This window comes from Astatotilapia calliptera, chromosome 12 (assembly GCF_964374335.1).
Source record: "Astatotilapia calliptera chromosome 12, fAstCal68.1, whole genome shotgun sequence".
NCBI lineage: Eukaryota > Metazoa > Chordata > Actinopteri > Cichliformes > Cichlidae > Astatotilapia > Astatotilapia calliptera.
This window is the reverse complement of record NC_137433.1, coordinates 15071001-15096720: the sequence shown is the minus strand read 5'-3', so window position 1 is coordinate 15096720 and position 25720 is coordinate 15071001. Positions and strand designations below refer to the sequence as shown.

Below are 25720 nucleotides of genomic sequence, written 5' to 3'. Positions count from 1 at the left end.
ATGCTAAAGGTTTTTTTGGCAAAATTCAGCTGCACCCAAAAATCACCTGAAACACAACTAAGATACAGTGGATGATGCAGGTGTCACCATTGACCATGGCCTTTTCCATAATGTCACAGATGCTGCTGAAGTGACGGGCCTCAATGGGGTGTTGTTTTCCCAGTAAGGCCCCCAAGGGCAAACTGTTGCTGCTGGCTGCCAGCAAGTTGAGCTGGTGGATACACATAGCACCTACATGATGAAGCAGCTGGTTGATCACCTCGCCAGTGGCCACAGTCTCCTCTGTTAAAGGACAAATTATGCAGATCTGTCACTTTTATGATTTAATCTTATAAAACAAGCCACTTGTTGTTTACATCACCTACCTTTGGGTTCTTTGATGACGTGGCTGACACCGAGTCTATGGCACACATGATGAAAGGCTTGGTTCCCGGGGTTGCACCACTGATCTATGTAATCACTGGAGCAGGTCCAGATCAAGTTGTTCAGTGCATCATAACACGCTCCTTCAAAGAATGCAGAAGTAAAAGTTATGTAGTGCGTGACTATTTGCCGCACGTAAGTAGAAGTAAAATGTGACAAGTTTTCAGCTCACCTAGCCCTGCCACCTGGGCTCCCCTGCCTAAAGAACTGCCAGGAGCATCAATGAGGTCTGCGCGACTGCTGAACTGACCATCAGCCAGGTTAAAGACCAGACTGGAGGCCAAAACTGAACGAAAAACATAAGAGCAATAGTTAATAAACTCATGACTTAAATTATGATACAAAGCAGTGGGGGGTGGGGCATTCCCAAAATTCTCATTGACCATTAACATTAACTCATTAACCCATCAAGATGTTACTATTTTAAATGCTGTGTATTCACCAGCAATTAGCCACTGTCATAAATGATGCTTAATACTTATTTGGAACATCAGATTTAATCAGATTTATACAGAATATCTACAGGCAGCTAGTAAGCTTAGTGTCAGACTTTCTAAAATTAAAAATAAAATAAATAAAAAGTAACCAAAAAACAAGTGACAAAAAACTCAACATAATCAGGATTTAGCAGTGAGCCTGTGCATGTGTTTGCATGCGCTTACTTTTAAGTGAGGAGAGGCTGCTGGTACCTCCAAACAAGGAGCGTGTGGCAGAGCTCCCAGATACACCAGGAGGTGAAACCAGCATTACCAGATAGGTGCCACAAACATACATCGGGGTCCTTCTCAGAGTCTTTAGAGGGAGTCCACAGCTAGTATTGACCGCTACAAAAGGATTCAACAAAATATTTTAAAAACCACATCATCCAAATGAATCACAGCATGTATGAACTTTGGATATTTATAGTTTCTCTACCATTACCAGACTGCTCCTCTTTGACAGTGTTGGTGATTGCAGAGCCTGTGAGAGCAGCCAATGTGGCAGAATGGGAGGCCCGGAAGCGTGACATTCGACTTAAGAGAAGTTCATTCAAGCACTTGGAGGACTCGCCTTCTTTGCGAGTAAGGATAACCCTCTCCTGCAAGATGTCTGCAACACACAACCCTGTCTGTGTCTGCACCATGTATAGGAGAGAGAAGACATCAAAGATTTAATGAAGACACAGACAAAATAAATACTGCTGAGACTATATTGCAGGGCACGAGATACTCACCGACAAGTGAAAGACATCCATGAAGACAGAGTGGCCTTTCTGTGTTTTCTCATTGAGGCTGGCTGGGGACCACACCCAGTACAGATAGGTTCCGTCTGAGCAGAGGTGCAGTGTGGTCATGCTGCTGCCCACGGGGAAGTGATGGGCTGGCATGGGCACAATCTGGCACACCTGAAGAGAAAAGAGTGAAAATTAGCCTTAGGTATTAGTTATACTTGAATTTTGAGATACCAAATTAAACAGTACCCCTCTGTGTCCTTTGTACCTGCGATGAATAAAGAAAAACATTCTCCCACTAAGAACTTCATGATCTGTTGAGATTATACATCCCATCTACAGAATTTACAGAATAAGTCCACATACATCTTAAAATAGAGTAATGAAAGTAGACAGTACCTGGAGGGTGAATGGATCAATGACCTGGCACAGCTGATGTGGCTTGGCATCAAAGGATGAGGGACGGTGGAGGAGGCGGCCGCTGCTGAACACCACCCAGCCGGGCTCCAACTCTTCATTTCGACAATACACAAATCCCCTATACAAACACATAGCACTGATTCCTTTGGTCTGCATTTGGAGTTTATTCCAAGTCATACTAAAGATGCTCAGGCAGCTCACTAAAACATTTTGTTGGTTTATTGTTTAATTTGTCACTCAACTGTGAGTTTTTGGTCAAATCCTGTAGCTACCACAAATTAAATCAAACCTTACAATCAATAAGAATCCAGAAATGTACGGTATGTGTTGATCGTATAAAAACTGACAGTGTGCCTTCCTTCTTTTTACGCAGTCACTTTGCTTTGTTGACCTTAATGAGAGTAGACTTTGACAAGTTATTGACAGCATATTGTCTAACTGTTGGGAAGCTACTTGTCATACTGAGTGTTGCTGTGAATAGCCACAGTAAGAAGAGAAAATGTGAGACGAGCAGCATGGGTTGATCAGCGTCAGTACAAATTCCCATCAGGACACAAGCAGCTTACTGCAACTCTGTCTCTTTTTGCAAGGCGGCACTCAAAGCATCTGTCTTTAACTCTAATTTAAATCAAATTCTCAAATGGGAATTTTAGCTTTTTAAGGTAATATTTCTGAGACCGATTAAAAAACCCCCCAAAAACAAATAACAAAAACCCCCAAAGATACTTAAAGCATGCAGTTAGCAATACCCTGGCCTGATGCGTGCTACTTCTTTCATACAAGCTGCTTTGCAAACAATAGCTAGAATTACAACCATTTACGTTGCAGTTGAAATCCAAATATCTGTTTTGTAAGGTCACAGTGTGCTTTGCCCTTCAGAAGCTGGCTGACCAATAATGCATGTATACCCTCATAATGTCTCTGGACAAATTCTGGGCTCAATCAGCTCTAAAAAACATTATTTGAGGATCTAGTTTTCAGCAAAGTATGCAATTCGTTACAATATCATTAAATTCAATAAACCAAATAAATCAGTAACATGAGAGAATATAACTATATACAATAGGAAATGTTTTTTAAATGTCTAGGAAATAATGCCTTTCAGTGCACAAGTATTTTTTGTGATTTTTTTTTTTTGCTTCATTCTTTCTTCCCTCTGTTCTCTGAATGCTGAAGAGAGAGGAATGGAGGCTAGAGGTAGTGTCACATTACCTCAATGTCCCATGTAAACCAGAGCCAAGCTTGCTGAGTCCTCTCCCAGAGGAGTTAGTGGTATATAGATATAGCCCATCTGTGGCTAGACAGCGTCCCAGGTCAGTATCTGCAAAACACAGGCACCAATGGAATTCAGTAGGAGGTAAATGAAAGAAACATCAAAGACAGCTGAATAACCTGTAGGGGCAGGGATCAACAAAAGAGTGGACAAAACCAGGCAAGAGAATTAGGATGCAAAAAAAGTGGACCAAGTCTTTGTTTTGCAGACTTTTGCAAATTCAGAAATAGTGATGTCTTCAGAGATCTGATAAAAAAAAAAAATTTAAAAAAAAAGACTTAAAATGAACAGATCCATTTAGCTTGAAAAATAAATGCTCAGATTTACTTTATGGCTCAATAAAAATAGATGTACAGTATGCCCTGTTCAGCTTCCATCACACGTCAGATAGTCATCTGTGAGACAGAGAGACATCACTCCACTTCCTCTCTTTTATCCACTTAAGATCTTTAGTTTCAACTCAAGACAAAATGTTTTCTCTATATGTGACATCGAATGAAACCCAAAGAGGAACAATGGTCTTTCCACCCTTGATAATTGCTTGGATTTAAGATGCATTTCAAACAAGTTCAGTGAATAAATAAAACAGGAAGGAAGTATTATGATGGCAAGTGAGACAAGGAGCATCTTTTCCACAACTTACATTCCAGAGAACTAAAAACTTTCAACCATGGCTGCATATTATTTATATCTTTTCATTTTAAGTATCACAAAAACTTTTTCTGAAATTGTTTTCTACCTTTACTCTCTGCTCCTCCAGCAGAATTATCTGGTGTGGGCAGCATGTCCTCAAAACCCCAGGAAACACAGTGTTTTCCCCCCAAGAGGCAGGATGGAGACCCCGGGCCTCCTTCCAGGAGCAAAAGTCTTGAACAGGAGAAATATAATGTAGTTACATGTTGGGGAAGTTATTAGGCATTGTCTTTCAGTTAAATCAAAACAGTTTCCCTCACCTGTACAGTACGTCTGACACAGGGAGGTGGCCCAGATCAGTTTGTTTCTGCAGCAGGTGAACTGTGTGGATGAAGGTCTTCAGGGATCCCCTAGAAATGAGTTTGGCAGATTATTCAAGAGAGCTCAACGTGAAACACAAGTGAAAACTCATTGTTAATCTTTCCTGGAGCCGCAAGAGGAATAATAACTTGGCATGAATTATGGGCAGGATCTGATGTAAATTTAAAAAATTTAAAAGAGATTATGCCACATTGAGCAATCTTCTTAACTTTTACAGATTTTACTCAGTCAAGAATTAATTAACTTATGGACCACATTCAGGTGTGTGTATTTTAATTCTAAAAACAGTCTACGAAATCAACTAAAACCCAATGCTTGTACCAGAGAAAGGGTTAAGCTATGAAATTATCACTCGTATGTTTATAATAACATTTAATAGTGCTACTGGGAGTATTAAAATCAACAACTAAGACCGAGAGACACCATCAATGCAAGCCTCATGAAAGTGAACCCCGCAATGCCATACTATGTAAACATCTAAACAGCTGATATCAACATCCTGTGCAGTCCATTTGCTTACATAGCCCTCCTATACAGAGAATTTACTAACCAACTCCAGATGAGGTGGAGGGGGGGAGAGAGGGTGGTTAAAGCTGATAGCCCTTTAATTAGCTTCCACTGCTGGGTGAAAAAGCATCAGGGCTAGATAGTTCCCCACAACAAAGAGCTCTCTGCCTCAACAGAAGGTGAACAAAGAGTGGAGAGTTCTGGTTTTGACAAGTCAAGATCAGCTGTCACCAACAGAAGCTTGAGCTCAGGCACAAATACAAAAACTAAACAAACAAGGATATTCTGCTCATCTGTGCAGAAAAACTAAAAAACAAACAAACCAGATTAAAGATTAGCTTCTTCAGATATATTTTTGTGTGCTTGCTTCTGTTCTTTGCACGCAAGAATACATGAATATGTCTGACAAGTTGAAAGGGTAAGGGTAACGGCGCAATTTACAAGCATTGTTTGGGTCCACCTGTCCCCTGAAAGGAAAAGGTCACTTTAAATCATAATAAAGGTACTCTGAGTTATCACATTTAGCCTATAATATAATATTTCTGTGTTTATGTGTGTTGAGGTGAGCAGTCTTTTCTAGAATAACAATGCCTCCACATCAATAGGGTACAAAGGAACACTGAATGAAAGTATGTAACTTATATGAGTCAGAAGTTTCACCAGATCTCAAATCAAATGAACACCTGTGGGAGATTATGAACCAGAATGTAAGACAGAGCTCCCCACTATCCAATCAAAACACCAAACAAGGTAAAGTCTTGATATATTTTCGAAGAGTTCTAGAGAATGAACAAGGCACAATGAAGAGCAAAACAGCTTCATTAAAGCTGTTTTCCTGAATGTTTCTAGACAATACCTGATGTGAGTACATGTAGAACTATCCATTTAAATGTCTTTTACATTTTATCTCCCTTGTACAAACTCTGTGTGAAGTTTACTGAAACCGATGTGGACATATGTGAAAATAGTGCAGGTAAAAACCTGGTAAATTTAAAGTCAATCGCCCTGTCCTGCTTTCTGCATGCTATTCTCAGGCAGAGCCCTCATCTAAACCAAACATCAGTATTTAGAAAGCAGCTGCCACGAATTATCTCCTACACACAAGGCCCCCCTGTGCTGCCTAATGAAGTTAATAACAATGACTGAAACTAAGAAGAAAAAAAGAAGTATTGTTTTCCAACAGCACTACTATCTTACTTCAACAGAGTGTAGTTCTGACTACAAGTTCATGGAGCCAAAAAGTCTGTTCATATCCATAAGCTTAAAATCATACCAAAATCTCAACTACTTCTTTATCTTACATTACAAATATCAAAGCAAGATTACCACAGTGCGTTGTGTGGTTCTTAAGAAAAAAAGTTAATAATTTAATGTTATTGCCTGATAACAAAAATTGCCACTTAAGAAGAGTATTGTTTTTTCTTGATAGCTTATTTTCACAGGTTTTGCACTTCAATGAGATCTTGTATGTAATCATTCAGTGAATACCATTAGTACAGCACACTGTCTACAAGACAAATGGTAAATGACAAGACAAGACAAAAACAGAATGATCCTAAGAAGGATGCAGGTAGAACAGCAAGGAGGAACGGATGGTCTCACCTGGCACAGGCAAGTGCCACGAGTGCAGCAGCAGCGTTTTCCCTCTGTCTGTGCGTTTGTAGGATCTGCGGCTGAGTGTGTCCATGCACTGGGCCTGACTCCTGGGCACCATCTTCTAGCCAGGAGCATAGCAGTCCCTCCAGGCCATTGAGGCAGTCAGCGGGCTCTTTGCTAAGGCTCAGCGGCTGGCAGTCCCGGAGGCAAGCTAGCAGTACCTCTGCTGTGACACCGCAGAGTGCTGGGTCACTGCGAGTTTGGGACTGTAAAAGGGGAAAGACCAGCAACAGGCCGACACGGGAAGTGAAGGGCGCCTGCTCGGGTTGCTGGAGCAGACCTTGTCTTTTGAGCAAGGCCAAGGTCTCCTCATCAGCCCCTCCAGTCCCTTCTCGCTCCTGCTGCTCCTCCAGGGCCAGCTGCCGCTGCGCCCCCCACAGGCCACGCAGGGCATTGAGACGATACTCCAGCAGACGAGCATATGCATTGCTCTGATTCCCACAGACAGCACGCAGACGCTCGGCAAGCTCTACCGGATTCTTGGTCTCAAATGTTAGAATCTATAGGGCAAAGGTAGTGGGAGAGAGGAAAAAAAATCAGGTATTAAACTGTTCACTTTTTTCTTGACCATTTTAGAAAACAATAAACAGTGTATTATTTAGAGATGGGAGACAGTCTTTTGTTTCCTGGCAATGCTGGCTACAAACAAATGAAATCTTCCTTATCAGCAGAAACTTTTAATCAGAATACAGAAAAGACACTATGGAAGAAAAGAGGAGAGCAGTGAGGAATTTTATTCTTACTGACGTAAATTTAAATAACACAGCTGTGTTACACACAAGTGACATCCAAATTTTACTGGCGAAAAACTAAGAATTATTTGCAAAAACAGCAAGATGTTAAAATCTTTTTCAATTTGGCAATTTTTAAAAAAAACAATACGAAAAATCTTGTTCTTATGTAAAACGCCGTCATTCAAAAGTGGGGTATATACATGACTTATGAAATACATTTGGTTTATGAAGATCTGGTCATAAAGCATTTCCCTAGTTAGCTACGAATCATTTCCACAGAAGGAGCTCTTGTTTTTCCAAGTCTTTGGACTACGCAGTAATGGTCAGAGATAGCAAAGCACATATCCTATCACAAGTGAAACAATGTGCCTCATGTGCACTTAGGCAGCATTTCAGATATTGATTACACATGAATCATGGACTAGAAAAAAAAAATCCATTATAGCATTTAGCAGGCACAATTTGTATTGATTCAATTTCAGAAACGCTGCTTATGTTACAGTAACACCCCATAGCTGGATGCTGGGCCTTCACCTTGCTCTGCAAAAACTGCTGCAAGCGGATAAAAATAGTCAGCATCACAACACCTACGATAACGGCACTGAATGACCGAGCCAGTCTTAAAACTGGACACATGCCTTAAATGTGGAGGATCTGAATGTTACCAAGAATAAATAAACAAACAAACTGAGAGCCTAACAGTGACGCAAGAATGTCTTCTTATTTTATGTTTTAGTACCATTTAGTGGGACTACCCACTATAAATACAAAGTTCGCATTACTACACATAGCTCATCTATTTTGGCTTTGCTTGATAAAACACACGTTTTAGCATTTTATGTTAAGGATGAATCACGCTATACATTATGTAACCATACTCTTTTTTTCAATATCAGTGCTAATTCATAATTAATATGGAAGTTGAAGAATTTATTACCATAAAATGTCCATCATAAGAAACCCTGCTGTAGGTCATTATGAATGGTTATTTTACAGTAAAGTAAAGTTTTGCTTTGAAGCTTTACCGAGTCCTCAGTTTAAGCATTCTACTCTTACAAACATTTTCCAAACTGGAATCCTGAGAACTCAGTAGTAAAGAAAGGCTCTGGAAATGTTGTGTTTCTAACACAGGCACCTCTAGTGTTAAGAACATGGTGTGTGGAATTGTGCTAATAAACTGCTTCTTCCACTATGCAGAGACTATTCTGTATTTGAAAAGTTTTGGTGCCTACCAAGGCCTACCCCAAAACCAGGTGATCAAGGATAAACTGGTAATGCAGCTATTTGGGACATAGTTTGAACTAACAGAAAACATAAAAGCTGCATGTACAGATTCATGAGTTTGATTTGGTGGCCTTTCTTCATATAAGCCTAGCCCATTGTGACTGTAATTAAACATTCACAAAAACAAACCTGTTTTGTGGCTATTAGTACAAGAGTAAAGATAACATCATATAAACAAATATTCAGTTTATTGATCTTTTTTTTTCAGATCCAAAAGATCTAAGCAAGGAATTTGGAAACATACATTTTAATTAAAATGTTATAGATAGATAGATAGATAGATAGATAGATAGATAGATAGATAGATAGATAGATAGATAGATAGATAGATAGATAGATAGATAGATAGATAGATAGATAGATAGATAGATAGATAGATAGATAGATAGATGTAAAACTGATATTTTGTAAGAATAGTGCAGATTGCAATAATAAATATGTACACTATAAAGCTAAGAAAAACAGCTGCATTAAGGTGTAACACAGAAATATGCTTTAAAGCATCTGTAAGTGAAAGCCTTGAAATGCAAGTATGAACTCTTGTAAAGGTTAAGTTCAGCACACAATTCACAACTATTCCCACTTTATCATGAAGTTTGCTTGTTTAAAGCCAGTAACCATCACTGTCTGTTAGTCTACTACTCATCAACAAGCAACTCCGAGCACAAATTAGACCCCAGCTCATGAACATGTGACATGAAGACTGCCGCAAATATTCTCCACGGTCTGGTGGATCCTGCTAGATTCAAAACAAGGCACAGTAGGGAAATATCGAGTATGTAAATATGCGGTGTTAGCTCGTTGTTTCCATCAGAATCACTGTAAAGTTTCTGGTCATCTAACAACATTGATTCTTCCGGTTATGGGATGAGACTTTCAAAATAAAAGTCGTTTTAAAAGCTTAAACATTTGGTAAACAATAGAGTCTGCAAAACATAGCTTGTTTTGTGCTTCGAGAACAAGATTCAGAGCAGGAGAGATGAGAACTGTTTTTCCCCTGCGTTTGACAATGACCATAAAAACACTTCTCAAGGAAAGAGCAGCTATGTCACCTTTACAAAGACTAAATCTGTTTACTATGCACTAAATAAGCCAAGATCTAGTCAGGAAAAATAAAGGTATACATGCATGTGTTTAAGTGAAAAAAAGTAGGAGCTGTGTAGCTTGATACCTGAAGTACACCTCTAATTGACATATTAGCTCAACACTGAGTACAATATTAAGTACCAAATCAATATGACTTCCACATTAATATACTAGAAGAAAGACACTACGTAACATTAGAGATTTTAGAAATGAAATTTACCATGTTTGTAATAGGTTATATTTTGAAGGAAGGGGCAGGAATTGAGTTGACACGGCTCTCGGTTACCTTGATGGTAAATTTAGCAGGACAGGAAACTTGCAAACGTCTGCACTACCGTTATTACGGAGGGTGTGTTTCAGGTGACAGTCAAAACTAATTCTTACATTAAATAAACAAAAAGACACACTGATCTCATATATACACAAATGTTCCTGTATACAGCTCTTTATGTTTGTTTGCATGTGTGTGTGTGAGAGAGAAACTGAGCTGGAAAAAAGAGCGATGGCTTTTACCCACCTCTTGTTCGGTGTCCCCCTGCTCCGATACTCCAATTTCACTGGGCAGTTCGGCCAGATCTGTGACCCGAATGAGACCGTCGTGGAGAAAAATGGTCTCCTCCTTCACCGAAAGCCACTGGGACGAATCCACAGCCCCGGAGCCCATCGCTCTCCCCTCCGACAGCGTAGCCAAAGGGGTCGAACATTAAAAATTCAGTGACAGAATGACAGAAACGCCCTAGCTAGCCTGATAGCGACTCACAATAACATAACGGCCGTCAGCGCCGAGGTCTTATCTAATGGTAGTGTTTGACAAGGGAGACAAGCTAACTTGACGAGTGCCAGTCAGCGGGCGAGTTGTAGTGGCAGGTGTTCTTTACATTACATGGGTGCTCTGGTCATGCTAACAGCGGCTGCTAGCTGTCTGGCTCAGTTAGCTGAAGCGGAGCTAACTTACCGTACGGTATCGTTATAGCGTTACCGAGCAGAGTGGGCGTGACAGCCGTGCTAAATCCGTTATTGCGTCGCACCGTCTAAACGACAGTCTTTTCAAGACGCAAAGTGAACCTGTAGTACTCTCATTTCACGGCTACAACCCGACTGCAAGCAGCTCTACTAATGGCCCGGTATCTGTCAGTGCCTGGAGAAGATAATGAGAGTCACCAAGCTGTCAGTGCGACGCCATGTTTCCAAGGCCAACTAACCGCTCCCAGAATGCACCGCGTGCTAAACTAAAAGCTGTCTAAAGTCATTTATTTTGGTATCTAAAACCACATCTTATCACAGCTGTGAAATGACAAAGGCACATTTATTATTTAATTTAAAGATCTTTTAAAAAAATCAATGTATTATTATTATTATTATTATTATTATTATTATTATTATTATTATTATTATTATTATTATTATTATTATTATTATTATTAGTGCCATCTGCCTCTATCACACCCTAACCCTAACATCCTCCTCTGTCACAACAACCTTTTGAATGTGCTCTTTCACTACATCCATGAACTTTCTCTGTGGTCTTCCTGTTTTCCTCCTGCCTGGCTGGCTGGAGACAACAAATTTTGTCCAGTATAGCTGCTAGCCCTCCTCTACACATGTCCAAACCATGTCAGATTTGCCTCTTTGTCTCCAGACCTCCCAATCTAAGCTGTCCCTCTAAGACAGTCTTAACATTTCAGCTCAGCCTTCTTTCTTTTTGTCAGTGCCACTGTTTCCAAACCATACCTCATAGCAGGTCTCACTGCCATCTCGTAAACCTTCCCCTTTACTCTTGCTGCTATCCTTCTGTCACAAACCACCCCTGAACCAGCCTGAACCAGCTCCACTCTCTTCTTGACCCTAGGTATTTAAACTTGTCCACCTTCACTGGCTCCTCGTAGCTTCACTGTTATACCTGACTCCATCTCATTCATAGACATGCATTCTGTCTTGCTTCTACTGACTTTTATTCCTCTAAAGAAAGAGCCAGTGGCTGAATATTCAAGCACTTAAATTTTTTGATTTACAGCTGCTGCATGCGGGAAGGCAAATCAGCTGTTGTTCTTTCTAAGGAAGTTGTGAAGTTTTAATGTGGACATGACAATAATTAAAATGTTGAATTCTTCCTTTACTGACTCAATGCTTTTCCATGATTTGGTGGGTTTGTAGCTTTAATCTTTATCTCTTTATTCTAGTTTTTTCCCTCACTGAGTCATACAATATACAGTGCAGATGACAGAGTGAATTTAAAATCAATTCAAAATCAAACAGAAACAATAAAATGATTTAATTATGTTTTCATTCCACAATCCAATCATTTGCAAGTCCACATGCAAACGCTAACTTACATTTATAAGAATGTAATTACATTTATAAGACCATACTTTGCTAGTCGAGGGCCTTACTTCTTAAAATGCTGCAATTTTCCACCATCAGGGAGAAAGAGCAAAGCCTGCGTGAAATCTAAAGCTTATAACATTTATTGTTACTGCACATAGCAGCTTATTCTACAGTCATCTGAACCGTGCCATAATATCAGCTCCGCTTTCTAGCCTCAGGCATCGCTTATAAAGGCGAACAGGAATCCCTCTTTTTCTGTCAGTGCCTGAAATTCGCACCCCAGCAGAGTCTTTTTCCTCTATCTTCTTAAGCACTTGATGTAGGTCAGAGGCTTTAGTGAAGCCTCTAGAACAGCTAGGGAAAAAGACATAAAAATATCAGCAAGAGAACTCAGCACAGTAATCTGTTACAGGCAAACTGAGTGAACATATTAGACAAGGGGCTGGTACTGCTTTAACCGAAAAGTGTTAGAGATTAATGCGAATAAGCATATTGGAGCTTAAAACCTTTTTTTGCCGTGGCATTTTTCCTCGTTTGGCAGTGTAAAGCAATGCTGAGAGACGAAATGCAGCATGAGAGAATGCAGAATGCTTGGTCGCTTGAGGCTTTCAATCTGAACAGCCAAGCTGTAAAATTGACAAAAAGGACAAGTGACAAGTTAATTCTTGTATGTAAGGCAATAAGATCACTTGTAGGAAACCAGTTAGACATACAGTAGAGCAAGAAAATTTTCAGAAAGGGAATAATATCATTTATATCTCTCCACGTGTGATCTCAGAGATATAGGTTTAAAAAAAAAACATTACATTTTTATAAATAGTTATGAAGAAAAATACTGTATTCCTACCATGTAGTAGGCAGTCCATAATCCAATATAAACATATCAAATATCATATTAAAACCATGAATGTATGCACACTGTGCCTTATTCTAACAAGAAATGACATACCTCGATCCAGGCATGCTTTTATTGTATTGGCAATGTGTTTGGGATTATCGTCATGATGACAAATGAGACCATTACCAATCAAAGGGTACTGCATGGCGGATCAAATTCTGTCCATACATTTTGGTGTTTGTGATTTCATGAATTAACCTCCATGTGGAAATATGTTGAGATTTGGCGAAAAGTGCTTTGGTAATCACCTTGTTGGTGCGAAAATGATTTTTTTAGTCCTGCTAAACTGGGTTATCTTTGAAGATTTTCCTTAATAGAAATGGGAAAAATGTTACTCACAAGTGGTCTAAAGATACCACTTAAAATTGATTCTTTCTAAGTGTTCTGTTATATGTAGTCACAACACCTGCTCAAAAGTATTCTTCAAGACCATTTAAAAAAAATTAAAGTTTGATTCCTTGGCACAAAACAAAAAGAAATAAGTGGTGGCTCAAGACTGTTCCACGGTAAGTATTTTTTGGCTGCTCCCTTTCCACATGTCACCCACATTGGGTAGGATTCCCTTTCTGGTGTAAACCCAAAGGGAATCTTGCCTGCAACTGAAGTTAAACCATAATCTTTTAGTTTATAAATAAACAAATACTTGGTATTGGAAAATATGCATCTTACAGTGTGCTGTCCCTCCTGCCATCACAGAAAATGTGGACTCTGATGGAGACAGAGTCACAGCTATTTCCAGTATTGCAACAGCAACGCAGTACTTATTTTGGATGGTTTCCTATTTTAACCAATATTATAGTTCCACTGGTCTTTAATGATACCGCTGCTACAGTCATTAGATTATCGGGGTGATTTCGGTTGAATTAATTCACAGCTGTGTAAGGCTCGTATTTCCTTAACCTCATTTGACGGTGTCATAACGCTAATTCCAGGGATAAGATTACTGGTGTATTAAATAAAACAATCGTGAATGAAGTAATTCCCAAGCTGTGAAGCTAGGATTACTTTTTAATGTGTTGACATCGTACATTTTTTTCATGATTATTTATCTGTTCTACAGCCATAAACAGCAGCAGAACAGGGGGCAATCTTATTAAGGGGCAATTTGGTTAAACTCAGTACCTCCTTACATTTCATGCCTTTATCACCTCCTGCTCCCGCCTGGACCACTGAAATGCTGTCCTAGCTCGTCTGCCTATTTGAGCCATGTTCAGAACTCCCACATCACCCCCACCCTCATGTGCCTCCACTGGCTCCCAGTCAAGTCCTACAGCTTGCAGAAGAAATACTGCTCCTCACCTACGTCCTGGTTTTTAACTTCTGTGTGTAAAATGACCTTCGGCCCAGTAGAAATCAGATTTATAATTATTATTATTTAATCATTAATAAACCTTTATTAAAAAACACATTGTCCAGTCTTTGATCGGGGCAGCTAACTTCCTTTGTAAAATAGGCTGCCTGAATACGCCTGAATGCTGCATAGGTGTATAACATACAATTATGTGAACATAGAACATGCAAAACATAATGCAACACTTATGTCATATAAATAAAATTGTTACCGGCTGGTGCAGTCACAGTGATAGGCGGTCTTCGACTCCATGTTCTGGAGGCCATATCTTTTTTTCAAAGGAGGGATTTTGAATTTACAGTAGTCCAGATGTTTGAGGCTTTCACACAGGAGCTGGCTATCTACAGGAGCAAAAATATGTGCATATATATTTATGAGTGTACTCAGATTTCTTTACAGAACTGGGTATATTTGCTGGTTACTGATGCTGCTATTTTCTAGTAAAGATTAGCCCTCTTTTTTTGGCATTTGTAATTTGTAGTCAGCAACAATGATGATTAGCATTCTGTCCCATCGGTAACGACAGCTAATAACACAGCTGAGCAGCCTGGTAATTATTAATAGAATAATATCCTGAACTTCTTCTTTAAACACATACATTTCTCTGTTGAGCTACAATCAAACTGCTCATGTGGAAAACTAACTGATATACTAACAAATAAAAATAGCCTTGACAGTCATTCAACTCACTACCTTGCATACTTTCTAACCTCCCCTCTTGAGTATATTTTGTAATTAATAACTCAATCCCATTAATATTACAATTAAAATTAAATATAATAATTTGGATTGATCCAGAAGAACATGAATGTTTCCAACCAAAGTGAAAAATGACTAATTTTAAAAGCAACTAAAATATTAAATTGCATTTCAGATGCTCAAAATTAAAGAAAGAGGAAAATCAATGGCTTAACTTGCAGCTATAGCGCTGTCAGCAGCTGTACGCACTCACCTGTTATCTTATGCAACATTTTACTTTGTTTAAGGCTTCTCTCTGTATGGGTGCTTTGGGCTGTGGTGCTACCTGTGAGCCCCTGGTTTGAGTTATTCATTAGCAGATAGGAGTGCACCTGCTTTTGTGGCTCATCATCCTTATTAAGCGGGGCTGCTGTTTTTAGTTTTGCTGCAATGGGTGTTGCAAAAGTAGCCGTTATCAAAGTGTTTGATGTGAGTGTATTTGTTGTCTTTTCAACACCCAGTGTAGTCACTTTGATTGGTAATCTGTCCGTAGTCGTTTTCATATGAGATTTTGTTTCTCGTTCCAAACAGCTTTCACAGCCTGACTGAAAAGCATCACCCCTCACACGCTTCCTGTGTCCACAGCAGCCGTTTCTCTTGATAACGTCCTTGTGACTTTTGTTGGTTTTGGTCACTGCGGCTGTTGTTTGGTGCGGCTGAAGTTCTGGCATCTGTGTTAAAGGTGATGGTGCTGTAGATGAACTCTGCAGATCAGAATTTGAGCTGAGCTGTGGTGAATCTCGGCGTCTCAGTGTGGAGTAATCTGACAGGCCCACTTTGATATGCTGGCTTTTCTCGCTTTCTTTACTCTGTAAGCGACTTTTAGAAATCTTTAAAAGACCTGTTTCCACTGACGAAGCAGTGGCGTGTGCCTTTGATGTTGGAGGCAACTGTGAAGGTGCTGCTCCATGAGGTTTATGGCGTCTTCTGCATCCTCTTGCTTTTGTCCGTCTGCGGTGGAAAGTGTCTCCTCTGGGTGGGTCTCTGAATCTACACTGATGCTGAGTTTTAGATGACTTTCTGCGAGGGGGGCTTTGAGTTACATGCTGCTCCTTGTTACTTGGTAACTTGTTGGTGTCAGTGTCCGCATATTTTTGCTCAGCATCAGAGGTGTTGTAGGGGAGGGGGCTTTTGAAGACAGCATATGGAGCTTCTTTGGCTACTTTGCACCTATAGAGAGAGTACAAAGACTTGTTACAACAAAAGAACGTAAAGGAGAACCATTTTCAAAACGTTAAAAAAACATTCTGCTCAGCACATTTCTTATCATTTCTTATTTTCTTACTTTACTTAAATAGATCCTAGCTTTTGAGGAAGATAACGATAGTGACACAGTGGAAATTAAAGACCTACTGGCAGAGTTTAAGGCATGTTAATACAAGCTGCAGAAGTGCATCTGCCACTCAGGCTTCCAAAGCAACCATACCAACACTGTTCACAGAACAACCCCTTTTCTATGGTACTGAGCAACTGTTGTGTCTAATAATATGCAGTCAAAGTATCAAGCAACAGTGTCTGTGCCTCTCTTACATCCCCCACCAGTACATCTCAGTGCACCGCCTCTGCTGCTTGAGCTCAAAGCAGGGAATCCGGAGGATGTTGAAGAAGCTGTAGCCTACCATATTAGAAATGCTATCATTCACGTCCAGAAGGCACTGTCGAAACCTAGTTAGAGGCAGAAAAAAGAACGAGGTGAGTCAAAGTTCAAAAAGCAGTCCAGTCAATAAACACACGAATGGCAAGTGTTTCGTCATGTTTGACTATTCCCAAACATTTTAAAACCACATCCGTGTGCTTCTTTGGGATGAACACCAAAAAGTACACACAGACTTGTCAAGACTGGATGATTTTACAAAATAAAATCACAGCACATACATAATATGTATAAGGAATGGAATGCCCTCCAAATACTGCAGAGCAGCGTGTTCACTCTTGAAATCAGTTTATCTGGAGGGGTGAGCGCAGTGATGCATTTATTACCCCTTTATAAACAGTTATGTCACATGGCCCCGGGGCTCGTCTACTTAAATCGTTTGCGTTTACTGGCACCCTGCCAACATGACACGATAGGAACTTTCCTCCGAGTTTATTAGTCGGAAGTTTAAGAAGGCATTAATACTGATAAATTCAGCCTTTGAGCAAATCTGCCTTTACCTGACTTTCCATGCCAGCCAGGGCAGTATGTGGAGATGTCAGGGGGTGGAAAGTGAATTAGTGGTTGCAGGAGTTTCCCTTGAGGCGATGAATACTTGGAATCCTGCCTCTGTGTTAAAGATGCCCGGTGGGTGTGTTCTGATGCTCACCTTTGGTCACACTCACAGTGTGAGACGGTGAAGAGGTTGCGGTTGAACACTCCATAATTCACCGTAAAGGCCGGGATGATCTGCAGGCAGTGGTCGTGCTCACGGCAGCATCTGTCTGTACCCTCAAACATCCCTGTGTGCAGGATTTAATCACACATCAAAGGGCACTTTGCTTGGAAGCAAAGCTTTTTTTCAAGCAAAAGATCACATACCTGATTTGAAAGAAAAAGCTGCAGACTTCAAAGGCAGTTATTTGAAAATTAAAAATGTATGGGTCACAAGATTTTCAATTAAATTAAAAACAAAACAAAACCCTGAGCCACATCTTTTTGATGTGACTATCATATAAAAATATCAAGCACCTCTTAATTAGATGTTTGGAATCTAAGTATATGAGTGATTATTTTGGGGAGAGGGTAAAACAGCTATATCACATTTTATAGTTAAAAAACAAAAAGAAATCCATTATTCTTATATTGGCATCTAAGGGTGATAAACATGATAAACAAAGGGCACAATCTGGCCTGAGATTTGACTCAGTATAGGTTTACATAGCAAAGGTTATCGACTATGAGGCCATCTGATGTACTCCTATGTGGGAGTCATACCTGCATACGTGCTGATAAGAGTGTTTGATAAAAATAATGTCTATTTTGCTCTGTCCTATACCATCTCAGTTTACAGTTTTTCTCAGTTGCTTTGGTGCATTTCTCACAACAGAATTAAACTTTGCACAATAGTTAGTTCAACCTCCACAACATGTAGTCGTTTTGGCACAACCTTGTGGCGGTTTCATGCTCATTTCGTCCAAAGGCAAATGCCTTTGGACATGAAGCAGTTGAGTAAGTACAAATATCTAAAGAATGGTCACTTTTGACTTGCTATTCATCACTATCTCCTTGCTTTTATCATGAATGTCACAATTATTTATACTTGTACCGGCTGAATAGTCATTGTCCTTACAACTAATAGTCTTCATTTCATTGCTTGTGTCAGTGCACTCAAAATTGTTGAACATCTTGTCAAACAATTTGTACACCCATTTTGAAAACCCTATTTTTAAGGAGTTTCCATGAAAATCTCCATAAATTACTTTTCTCAGGTGAACCTTATCTCACACTAATGAAAATTGGTGTGTGTTACTCTTACTTGCAACCAATGAAAAGCCTCTTCTACCCAGTCACAGGTGAATCGCGTTACAGTATCCCCTACTCTACAAGTATATATATATAATGTAAACCAACAGACAGGATTGGCATGAGGTGCATACTGAAGCTACAAAACTGCAGAACATGGAACGTCAGGCTTGTGGAAGAGGGGTGAGGCTCAGTGGAGGACAAAACCGGGTAAGAAGAGGCCAACCACATAGACACGTTCCTGACGAAATCAGGGCAACACTTGTGGATCATGTGATAAACCATGGCCTCACAATGGCCGAGGCTGGTCGAAGGGTGCAGCCAAATGTTGGGAGAACTACTGTAAGTTCTATTATTCAGACATTTTGTTGGGAAAACAGGTGAGCATACTGTAATGTAGTTATTCAGCACAAACTAATTTGCTCTGCACTTTCATAGTCATACAGGAGACTTGCATTAGGACATGACCTTATAGATCTTTACATATATACGTACTGTAACTGAAGCGCAGACTTGGCCCAGGTGTGGCATAGTGTGCTGTGGTACAATACAGTAATGCTGTAAAGAAAGGAGTTTTGAATAATAGTCCTGTAACAATTACTGTAAGCATGTTTGCGCTTACAGTTTTTCTCAGTCGATTTGGTGCGTTTCTCAGATCAGAATTGAAATTCTCATAACTATTAGTTCAACCTCCACAACACTCAGTCATTTGTGCACATCATAGTAGCAATTTCTCCTCCCTCTGAACAAACTGCAAATGATTTTGGACATGAATCAGTTGCTTCCATACATTTCCCTGCTGCTTTCTGACATTTCCATTTGCTTATGTCATGTCAGTCAAAAGTAATCATACCTATGGATGCTGAATAGTCATTCCCAATAAAACTAATAGTCATACATCCATTGCTTGAGTCATCACACACAAAATTGTTGAACTAGTTATCACATGCCAAATATTGGCCATCTGTCAAGCAAATCCTATACCTTTCTGTATCATTTTTCCTGGAAATGTCTCCGAAATTGAACAATTGATCTCAGGTGAATTACAGCTGTCACCCATGAGGAGGCGTGTGAAAGTTTAGGTATGCAGGTATGCAAACAGTAATACACTGTACTGTACTGTGCCATCTCAGACACATCACATGTTACTGTACTGTATTTGCAATTTCACAAAAAGTTCACTCTGCACCACATAGGATTGTAAGACAACCTCGCGGAGGCGGAAGAGGGCCCCTTTTTACCCCACAGCAAGAAGAAGCCATTTGTGCAATGGTCATTGCAAACAATGCAATAAAGCTGAGAGAAATACAAAGTGCTGTCATAGAGAATTACATGGTATTTGGCAATATTGAATCTGTTTCAATTTCAACAATTGACAGAGTACTCAAGAAAAATGAAATCCACATGAAGCAATTGTATAAAGTGCCATTTGAACGAAACAGTGACAGGGTGAAGGAGATCCGTCACCAGTATGTGCAGGTAAAGCTGGTCTTCTATGTTCTGCACTGCAAACTGTTTTACAGTACTTCGTAGTTTCATGCAGTACACTTGCAATTCCACAGCACATACTCTACAATGTGTTTTACCAAATGCATGCATACTGTTTGTTACTGTACACAGGCATATTGTGACATTGCATTTCTGTCTCTCTCTAAAGCGTGTACTGGAGCTGGAAGCCAGGGAAACACTGCACACATTCATATATGTTGATGAGGCAGGTTTCAATCTGGCCAAAGGCAGAAGGCGTGGAAGGAATCGCATTGGACAGAGGGCAACCACTGAAGTCCCTGGTCAGCGCGGAGGGATATTTCCATGTGTGCAGCCATCTCAGACAACGGCGTCCTCACCCATATCCCCCTTCTTGGTCCATACAATACCCAACATCTCCTGACATTTTTAGACACTCTTTACAGGGACCTAGTCCCTGAGAATGAGAGAGGTGGAGGCCAACTCAGCAAGTATGTTGTTGTCTGGGATAATGTCCGTTTTCACCACTCCCATCAGGTCAGAGAGTGGTTTGCAGCACATGACAGAATTCTGGTTGAATATCTCCCTCCATATTCCCCATTCCTTAATCCAATTGAGGAGTTTTTCTCTGCCTGGAGGTGGAAAGTTTATGACCGGCATCCACATGAGCAAATGGCCCTGCTAGCAGCCATGGATGCAGCATGTGACGACATCACAGCAGGGTCCTGCAGAGGATGGATTCGCCACTCTAGGAGATACTTTCCTCGCTGCATTGCGAGGGATAACATCTGTTGTGATGTAGATGAAAATATGTGGCCAGACAGACAGGAACGTCTGGATGTGCCAGAATGATTTACTGTACTGTTACATGTGCTGTTTATTGTTCACATTAGTGCACAGCTCTACCAAATGGGTGATTTTATGTTTACATGTATTCTACAGTGAACAAGTGACTGTAGCATATTTTTCTTTTGCACAATTCTGTAGGATTACAGTTTTTTACAGCCGCTAGGACACATTTTACAATACTTAGGTCACTTTTGCAAAACTCTTCACACAATTCTCCTAACTGACCTTCAGCTTGGCAAAGCAGTTCATTTCACATTCAAAATGCACTACAACTACCAAAACACTTTATTCAGGTCTCAAATAAACTCATTCTTCCAGAACACTAGCAAAGGTTGACAGCCAACAAACACACTTTGTCACCCACAAAACAATGACCTAAAAAACACTAACAACATGTAGCATGACACAGTGTTTTCTTGTGTAAAACAAGGACACATCTCTGTTTAGAATTTCAATATATGTTACTGGAATGAATCAGACATCATGCAGAATTCGTTAATATTTGTTTATGTATTTTTATTTTTTTGCACTAAGTAATCCCAAAATACAAGAATTTGTATACACACCATCCACTGATACACATACAATAGTAATGCTATTCTACTCGGTCTTCTCCATTTGGCCACAGGTTCTCATCCACATCACATCTTATGCCATCTAGGGCAATACACCTAGGAAAGAATCTTCTGGCATGCCAGAATTGAAGGAGTTGAAAAATTGAAGGAGTAACACCTGTGTAGATGTTCATCTACAATGAGAATCAGCTGTGGCTGGTTAAACTGCATTTTTAGATTTAAAATATGTTTCAATAAAATATTGCTGTTGAATTTTGCTGTCTTTTTAAGTTTTGCATTGTGTTATTGTTTTGGCCATAAGTTTAACAGTTTTGAAAACAGTATGTAAGTATATGCAAAATGTCCTGTACGTACAAAGATTTTTGGCAGTTGTTGTGTCTGAGTGAGAAAATAATTCATGAAATTTGAGAGATGTAGTCATTGAATGCATTTTGTGCCAAAACAATGATAACTGGTCCTCAGTTTGGCCCACATAGACTTCTGTTGTGCTCACTGTGTGAGGAGTTTTGCAAAAGTGACCTAAGTATTGAGAAATGTGTCCTAGCGTCTGTAAAAAACTGTAATCAATCAATCAATCAATCAATCTTTATTTATAAAGCACTTTTCATACAGAAAAAATGTAGCACAAAGTGCTTTACATAGTTAAAAGCAGCCCACCCCACCCTCCAACTCACTCCCCACACTCTCAATACACATATATCCCCCCACCCCCACCCACACACACATACACACACGCGCACACTTAAAGAGTAAAAATTGGGCTTGGCTCGCATGAGCCAAGTGAGGAAACATTATAACAGAGAGCGGTCTGCACCGGGAGCCGGTCACAGACCGCAGCCTCCGGGCTGGGCACACAGCAGGAGGGAGGCCAAGGAGCCCCCCAACCAGGCTGAGAGGACCCCAGAGACCCAGCAGCCACGGTCAATAACAGCCCCGGTGCAGAGAGCGCCCTCCGAGGAAACACTGGAGATATGACGCAATACGATATATACAGGGTAAAATGATAAAATAAATAAGAACAGGATACAATATAAATATAAATATAAATAGAGTAAGAAGATTAAAAAATGAATAAGAATAAAATCAAAAAATATTAGGTAAATCCTAAATTAATAATAGAATAACAGGATAGAATAAATAAGCATAAAAAAGAAATAAACGCTAAGTAAAAGCTAAATTAAAAAGGTGGGTCTTGAGCCTGTTCTTAAAAACATGTACGTTCTCTGCGGCCCTGAGCTCCTCCAGCAGGCTGTTCCACAGACGAGGACCATACCACTGAAAAGCTGCCTCTCCGTGAGTATGTGTCCTGACTTTAGGGACAATCAAAAGGCCAGTACCAGAGGACCTCAGGGTCCGCGAGGGTTCATATGGTAAAAGCAGATCTGAGAGATAAGAAGGCCCAAGACCATTAAGACATTTAAAAACCAATAAAAGAACTTTAAAATCGATCCTGAAACACACGGGGAGCCAGTGCAGCGATTCTAAAACTGGTGTAATGTGGGCCCGCCCTCTGGTCTTCGTCAGCACACGAGCTGCCGAGTTTTGCAAGAGTTGTAAAGTTGAAATATTCTTCTTAGGAAGACCAGAGAGCAGGGCATTACAGTAATCAATGCGACTGGTAATAAAAGCATGCATCAGCATCTCCGTGTTGGCCCGAGAGAGAATAGGGCGGACTCTGGCTATATTTTTTAGATGATAAAATCCAATTTTGGTTACATGTTTAACATGTGGGATAAAACCAAGCTCAGAGTCAAAAATAACACCCAGGTTTTTCACTTGTAGCGAAGGACATAGTGAAAATGCCTCTAATTTAGACAAGAGTTTCTCTCTCTGAGCCTCAGGACCGACAATTAAAACTTCAGTCTTGTCCTGGTTAAGCTGTAAAAGTAATTACAAACACTTCTACACAATGGAAATGTGAAACGTACGTATTCAGTGTCTCAGTTACTCCCAAGACTCCCATAACGTCTACAGTGACTTTACTGCACATTTCAGATGGCTGTACAGGTAGGCCATAGTGCTGTCGTCAGCATTTTCAGATGTCACCAATTGTTTTTGCAATGGGAAACACTGAAATTATAAACTGTCATAGTGGAAACATGACAATGCCATTTGACTATCTTGTTCATAAAGATGGTGTCAAGACTTTTCATTTTGATGGCACTGACAGTTTCATTGACATGGATACTTGCTTTTGAGGTATGGATAATCAATTCTGTGCATGTGACGTGCTTTTGCAGGCTATCCACTAGGTTTTGCAGTTTGCACTAATTGTTTTGGGAAATGCACTAACTGCTGTGCAAATGTTAATGGTGTTCTGAGGAACGCACCAAAGCGACTGAGAAAAACTGTAATTTTCCTTTACAATTTATGGTTTTCAACATGCCATGCATGCTGTCCAGACTTGACATGTCATTGGGAAGCACCTACAAAGAAATGAGAACATGTTCAAACCATTTGATTTTGTGACCAAAGGTGCTGGTGTAATGACTTGTAATTGTGACAGCCCTGACACTTTGATATAAGTACTTGCTTTTGATGAATATATTATCTGTTTTGATTAAGGGACTTGCTTTTGAAGCATTGACTACTTATTTTGAGCTACTGACTTGCTTTTGAACAACTGACTTTTCTTTTTGATGAAGTGACTCACTTTTGCAAGTTATCCACCATGTTTTGCGGTTTGCACTAATTGTTTTGAGAAGAGCCTTAGTAGTGGTGCAGAGATCAATTCTGTTGTGAGAAATGCACCAAAGCAACTGAGAAAAACTGTAATGATCTCAGCCTAGCTAAAAGTTGCCAGGGTCCAGCACTGTGGAGCTGCCCTGCTGGACAAACTAGGAAATGGCATTATTTCTGAATTACTACAAGCATTTTTGACTGTATTGTGTTCTGCAAAAGAAATAGGTTTCCCCTTTTGAATAAGGGAGAAGCCAGAAGTAGCTTTAATTGGGACATAGTGGTCAGTAATATAAGCCGAAGTGAGTTTCATTTTATTCTCATTTCAATTTAAATCCTTATTGCTATCAGTGAGAACACTTTCTGGTATGTCTAGAAAATGACAGGGATATTAGTTCTTTTAATTGAGGTGATTTTAGCGACAAGCAGCTTGAGAGGTTTGGATTTTAAATGTTCTTTCACGAGGCTTTCTGTAAGCACTGCTGGAGATTACAAACACCAGGGAACTACAACTCACTTGTCTCCTCTTATCGCCAAAGTCCTCGAAAACCTCAAACAGGCCAAATATGTTTTAATCACAAAGTCAGAAAACCAGAATTCAGCAGTCTCACCTAATTCTTCATATCCGTCCGCCGTACTTCCACTGCCGCACCACAACGTGCCCGGGAAGATCCAGGCGCGTTTTCTCCGAGCTTTTCTCTCTGTCTCATCTGTTCTTGTGCGTATGGTGAGCTGTGACGCACTGGAAGCTTCGAGGTGAGCGCAGTCGGCTTTCTGCAGCGCCAATAATATGCTGCTGATATTAAACCCATAGCTTACCTCTTGACCACGTGTGTTGCTTGTCTTGCAGAGACTGTGATATCTTTCTGTCATCTGTGGACTGAGGTTTACTGTGCATGTTACCAGTCTCATATCTTGGGACCAGATGGTGAGGTACAAGGAGCGCACGCCGACTGTGTCTTCGTGCAGAAAGGAAATACGCGTCTGTACGTTACCACGAATCGATGTAAAACAGTAGAGACCCGGTCCGACCATATCTTGTGCTTTTGATAAAATGATTGCTGATAAGAAGTAAAAAAACTGAAGTACACATCTGCTTTTCATCTCAAAGTATTGGGTCTATAGTCGGTCCGGTTTAAGATACTGAAGTTAAAAATGATGACAGTGTATTTGTAGTCCAGTCAGCTTAAAGGCATCTGTCCCTGAAGAAACATTCGAGAAGTAAGGTTGAAGTTCATAGGGTCTTTATAATGCCCCTCCGATGCTGAGAAACTTGATACTCAATTTCGTGCTTGCGTTTGAGGGTGTGTACTTGTACACCTATCCTAGTGAAGACCAGATGAGGACACGTTGGTAAAATGATCCCTTCAAAGAGAAAGCGCTTAGAAGCAAGTTTATCATAGTTAAATAAAACTAGACGTGAAAAACCCCCCAAACATTTTAGTTAATTCAAATAAAAATTAAGATTTTTATGTGTTGACTCACAGTTTTCAGATTGATGCAAATGTAGTCACCAATGAACCCAAATGGATATCTCCAACAATACTTTTCCATCAATAAAGCACAGTTGAAGTGGTTATAAACTGTCCAATCGTCCACCTCAGTTTTTATCCTTTCAAATTTCATGTTTGTTCCATTTATTACCACCATATGATGAGAGCATCTTTCCTCCTAATATCAGAAAGGCTTTTCCACATCAAGAAGCTTGTTGTTTTTTTCCTTAGACTTTATTGATCTGTGTAAACTCTCTGCAAAATCTTTACATGCAAAGTTATTTGCAAACATACATCTT

The 25720-nt window shown here is 40.0% G+C and overlaps 2 protein-coding genes across 2 annotated transcripts in view; both read right to left on the bottom strand.

The window, feature by feature from the left end:
• hectd4 (HECT domain E3 ubiquitin protein ligase 4) overlaps positions 1 to 10806 on the bottom strand; it is a 39125-nt gene extending 28319 nt beyond the window's left edge. Inside the window, exons 1-12 of the mRNA XM_080309059.1 lie at positions 10125 to 10806; positions 6450 to 7003; positions 4280 to 4369; positions 4066 to 4193; positions 3266 to 3374; positions 2033 to 2171; positions 1637 to 1807; positions 1345 to 1537; positions 1086 to 1247; positions 596 to 709; positions 366 to 506; positions 47 to 282 (exon numbers count right to left, since the gene is read on the bottom strand). Of these exons, the coding sequence (XP_080165185.1) occupies positions 47 to 282; positions 366 to 506; positions 596 to 709; positions 1086 to 1247; positions 1345 to 1537; positions 1637 to 1807; positions 2033 to 2171; positions 3266 to 3374; positions 4066 to 4193; positions 4280 to 4369; positions 6450 to 7003; positions 10125 to 10271 (2184 nt within the window). The 5' untranslated portion in view covers positions 10272 to 10806. The remainder of the gene's footprint in view (positions 1 to 46; positions 283 to 365; positions 507 to 595; positions 710 to 1085; positions 1248 to 1344; positions 1538 to 1636; positions 1808 to 2032; positions 2172 to 3265; positions 3375 to 4065; positions 4194 to 4279; positions 4370 to 6449; positions 7004 to 10124) is intronic.
• A 1049-nt stretch (positions 10807 to 11855) lies between these two features.
• On the bottom strand, positions 11856 to 25132 carry LOC113033554 (uncharacterized). The gene is made up of 7 exons (XM_026187474.2): positions 24540 to 25132; positions 17223 to 17355; positions 16450 to 16584; positions 15134 to 16089; positions 14393 to 14522; positions 12439 to 12558; positions 11856 to 12286 (listed from the first exon to the last, which is right to left on the bottom strand). Exons 1-7 carry the CDS (start codon positions 25030 to 25032, stop codon positions 12106 to 12108), a joined length of 2148 nt encoding a protein of 715 aa, XP_026043259.1. The 5' UTR covers positions 25033 to 25132; the 3' UTR covers positions 11856 to 12105.
• Between the last annotated feature and the right edge of the window lie 588 nt (positions 25133 to 25720).